Raw genomic sequence first — 4,782 nt, 5'->3', positions numbered from 1 at the left:
GTGTGGCTTCATGGGAGGGCTCTCCTCTCATAAGAGCGTGACTAGTTCGCCAACCTGCTCCCTGCAGAGCAATTGTGCAGTTCTCTCTTGTCGGTGCGCCATCGGAGCTCCACAAGCTATCGTGCAGCTCTCTCTAATTGTAGCTGCAGCGCCATCAGAGCTCCCCAAGCTATCGTGCGGCTCTCTCTAGTTGTAGCTGCAGCGCCATCAGAGCTCCCCAAGCTATCGTGCGGCTCTCTCTAATTGTAGCTGCAGCACCATCAGAGATCCACAGCATTGTTTGTAGCTGCTCTCTCTCTCTCTCTCTCTCCACCCATTAAAGCTCCAGCTCCTTAATTACTTATAAGTCTCCCTGCTTGGCAGTATAGTAGCTAGTATTCTTAGAGCTCTCCCTTTTGCAGCTCCTCCTGAACACCTCAGTCTTCCGAGCTCGATATTCGATACTCCACGCTTGTTACCATGGTGAAGATATGCTGCCTCGGTGCTGGATATGTCGGTGGCCCCACCATGGCCATGATAGCACTCAAATGCCCAGAAATCCAAGTGGTCGTGGTCGACATTTCCGCCCCCCGAATCAAGGCATGGAACAGTGACACCCTGCCCATCTTCGAGCCTGGCCTGGATGAAATTGTGAAGGATTGTAGAGGCAAAAACCTCTTCTTTAGCTCTGATGTGGAGAAGCATGTGGAGGAGGCTGACATAGTCTTTGTGTCTGTCAACACCCCTACCAAGAGCAGCGGCCTCGGCGCCGGCAAGGCGGCCGACCTCACATACTGGGAGAGCGCCGCCCGCATGATTGCTGATGTCTCCACATCGGATAAGATCGTTGTGGAGAAATCCACCGTCCCTGTGAAGACAGCTGAGGCCATTGAGAAGATATTGTCACATAACAGCAATGGGATTTGCTTCCAGATTTTGTCTAATCCTGAGTTTTTAGCAGAGGGCACTGCAATTGAAGACCTTAAGTCCCCAGATAGGGTCTTGATTGGGGGCAGGGAAACACCAGAGGGCCAGAAAGCCATCAAAGCTCTCAAAGATGTGTATGCCCATTGGGTTCCTGAAGATAGAATCATCACCACCAACCTATGGTCTGCAGAGATCTCAAAGCTAGCTGCAAATGCATTCCTAGCTCAGAGAATCTCTTCAATCAATGCACTCTCTGCTCTATGTGAAGCTACCGGCGCGGAGGTGTCGGAAGTGGGTTACTCTGTGGGCAAAGACTCGCGAATTGGGCCCAAGTTTCTCAGCCCTAGTGTAGGGTTTGGAGGGTCTTGCTTCCAGAAAGACATACTCAACTTGGTGTACATATGTGAATGCAATGGGCTTCCAGAGGTGGCCAACTACTGGAGGCAAGTCATCTTCATCAATGATTATCAGAAGGCCAGGTTCGTGACCCGGATGGTGTCCTCCATGTTCAACACAGTCTCTGGCAAGAAGATTGCCGTGCTCGGGTTTGCTTTCAAGAAAGACACAGGAGACACAAGGGAGACTCCTGCTATTGATGTGTGCAATGGTCTTCTTGTGGACAAGGCCCTCATAAGCATATATGACCCACAAGTCTCTGAAGAGCAGATTATGAGAGACCTTGCATTGAGCCCATATGATAATGATGATGTCCAACTTCAACCCTCTAGTATGGCATTCTGTAATGGTAATGTGTCCAAGAAGGTTACTATTGTGCATGATGTGTATGAGGCCTGCAGAGGAGCACATGGTGTTTGCACCATCACAGAGTGGGATGAATTCAAGGCAGTGGACTACAAGAGGATCTATGACAACATGGAGAAGCCAGCCTTCATCTTTGATGGCAGAAATATCCTCAATGCGGAGGCACTCCGTGATATCGGATTTATTGTCTACTCCATTGGTAAGCCTCTGGACCCTTGGATGAGAGACTTGCCTGCTGCCTCACCCTCTTGAATGGCTGCAATCTCAGTCTTTCTATGTTACTTCCCCTTACAGCACATTTTCCATTTTATTTTACTCAACATAAATCTCTTTTCTGGGAAAAGGAAAAGAACATTTTCGGAATATTAGCATAGCTTATCATTGAATTAGCATAGCTTATCACTGGATTAGCTTAGCTTATTGCTGGATTAGCATAGTTCATCAATGGATTAGCATAGCTTTTTATCAGGCAAGCCAACAACCTCCAGCCAATTGGCATAGAGAGAGTTGTAAGCTATAGGAAAAAGGGATTCTAGCAATCAAAAATTTTATGGCATTATTGGCCGGCTTTAACTCTTTACAAGAGTTGACCCTTCTTTTTAAAAAAAAGAAAAAACCATGATGTTTTATGTTCCGAAGCAAAGATTAATGGTAGCGAGTTTTTTCCTTTTTCTGTTTTTTTTTTTGGGCATTTTCTCACAACCTTGAAACCTACTGCAATGTTGTCTCTCTTTATTTGCAGACAGAAGTTTAATCTTAACCTTAATGTATGTTGACATGATTAAGTATCGAAGGACTAAGGATTTGCACTGGTGTGATGGTTGATAACACACTGAAAAAGGAACTGAATTTCATAATATATAATTCAAAGAAAAAACATCTTTTAATGAATTTCCATAAAAAAGAGTTTTACATTAGCGCTGCGATTAAACAAATCGCTGTAGGTGTGGTAAGGCATGCAATACTGTCGGCAGGAGAAAATTAATGCCAACCAATTGAGAGAGGCAGTGCTGGAAAAAAAAAATATTTTTAAAGATCCTTAAAATTAAAAGCAATCCTTACGTTTAGCTGGGATTTAGACTTGAAAATCACTAGATTTATAACTAAAATGTATAAATTTCATTCCTTAAAATTAAAGGTTACGTGGAATTCTAACCGGGATTTCTGAATTTTAGTTGAAAAAGTTATGTGAGCACTTGAGGGGTTTGATGAGATGAGTTAGTGTCTCAGCAAGACTAGAAGTTAGAACTATCCCAACTTCCAAGGGCCGACAAACTAAGCTATTCACATTAGAGAGAGAACAATCCTTCCCATAGCTTCGCAAACTTGATTGAGCTTCTCTAAGTATTGAATGAGATCTCTAATTCTCTCAAATTTGGTCTTCATATGGGGATTAACTTTGTTTTACTTGACTTTGAGCCTCTAGGTCCTATGTTTATGTAAATCTCCCTTCCCATTTCAAATACCATCCTTAGTGTGTCTTTCACATATTTACGTGGAGGTAGAATATAAGGGAATGGGATAAAAAAACCCTCTATCTCTGAGCTTGGTGTTTTGTGCCCCATGGGGTTAAGCTATATGGTTTTCAATGACACTTCTCCTATGCCTACATGGCTTTGGCTTTTTACCTTTCCCCATGTTCCTTGTTCAAAATAGAGAGGAAGTGGTTATGTGGTGAAGAAGCTTTTATATAATGGGATCCGGATCCTATAGAGGGTAGTACTCACTTATACTATGTGATGGCCACACGTGAAGGCCAGGGGATCCCAAAATTGGAATTTTAGAATCGTACCACCATGGCTTTGAGGCTTGTTGCCTCTTAATAGCTTTCCCTAACTTTAAAGAGCCCCACATGCATGAATGGCTCAGGTGGGGGCCTTGGCTCTTTGCCATCATCTTACCCTTTCCTTTTGTAGGGGTGCATGCAGTCATTTTTCTCAATGCCCTTAAGCTACACCTTGGCACTATAGTTAGTTCTCCAGAGCTTCGCTGATTGTTAAGTGCAAATAAAGGCATCAACATTTACTCTCTCACTATAAGAGGTATAACCTTTGCATGTATGAGCATCCATAAAAATCATTGCCTTAATATTTGCATCAACTGCACATTCCCAGTCTGTAATCACTGTTCTATTTCTTGCGATCGTCGAATGACTGTGCGAGGACTATGCATTGGAATCATTACAATCCGATCCAACTAGCTCACAATGATTCAACTTAATCTAATAATTCTACTCTACTGGATGATCCTTATATCTCTAGATATTGCGCCCAACACCTCTCAGTGTGGCAATTGAAGGCACAACAACCCACTCCACACGTCGTGAGCACCATCTTGGTATTGCATGTGTGGAGGTGGCAGACTGTAACCACCAGAGCGTCGTTTTGCCAAGAACAAGAAGTCTCAGCTTAAAGGGCAACTGATCACTACTAAGAGAGAGAGAGAGAGACAGACACTCAGATAGAATGAATGTATGAAGGGTGCAATTATTGTATACTCTCAACTGGTAGTTGATAGTCTGTGTTATGAAGCTTGTTATAGAGATAGTCCTCAGGAAGTGACAACTTGTGTCGAGAAATAGTCTGCAATACTTCTAGAAAGTAATCAAGAGAGCAATGTTGCCATTCCATCATATTTCTATGTTTCTCTCTGCACTGTGTGGATTAAGTATGTTGTGCCTCTATTTTAATAAACATGCTACGTATGTGTGAGTGTGTGAGAGAGATGCATTGGAGAGTCGTAGATTGAGAGCTGAGAGAGTGTGAGTAAAGGTTTGCACAGTAGAGTGGTGTTCTGTGTGTCCCCATGACCACTTAAGAGTTGGTGTTCGTATCTAGAAATGGTGGTGGCGGGTGACTACACATCTCCCACAGTATTGCTTGACTGGTCTATCACAGCAGATTGCTATCTTGCCATTCTGCTAAGAGGAAAATCAGCAAGAAACACCTGGCGATCCTGTTGGGGAATACAAACATTTTGTTAACGAAAAATATATTTCCTACTGGGAGGACAAGCTTCCTACTGAGAACTATACTGAGGAAAACCCTCACCGCAACTCTACTGGACTGCTACTACAACTCCGCGAGAAACTCTACAGCATCTTGGTTGGAGAAC

At 43.5% G+C, this 4,782-nt stretch overlaps 1 protein-coding gene across 1 annotated transcript; it reads left to right on the top strand.

The window, feature by feature from the left end:
• The first annotated feature begins 459 nt into the window (after nt 1-459).
• LOC147616106 (UDP-glucose 6-dehydrogenase 4-like) lies at nt 460-1,920 on the top strand. The gene has a single exon (XM_086778081.1). The coding sequence runs from the start codon at nt 460-462 to the stop codon at nt 1,918-1,920; it is 1,461 nt and encodes a 486-aa protein (XP_086634207.1).
• Nucleotides 1,921-4,782: the final 2,862 nt, after the last annotated feature.

Source organism: Cibotium barometz, chromosome 39, assembly GCF_041138505.1.
Source record: "Cibotium barometz isolate CiBa-2024 chromosome 39, ASM4113850v1, whole genome shotgun sequence".
Classification (NCBI taxonomy): domain Eukaryota; kingdom Viridiplantae; phylum Streptophyta; class Polypodiopsida; order Cyatheales; family Cibotiaceae; genus Cibotium; species Cibotium barometz.
This window is presented reverse-complemented; position numbering and strand designations above follow the sequence as displayed.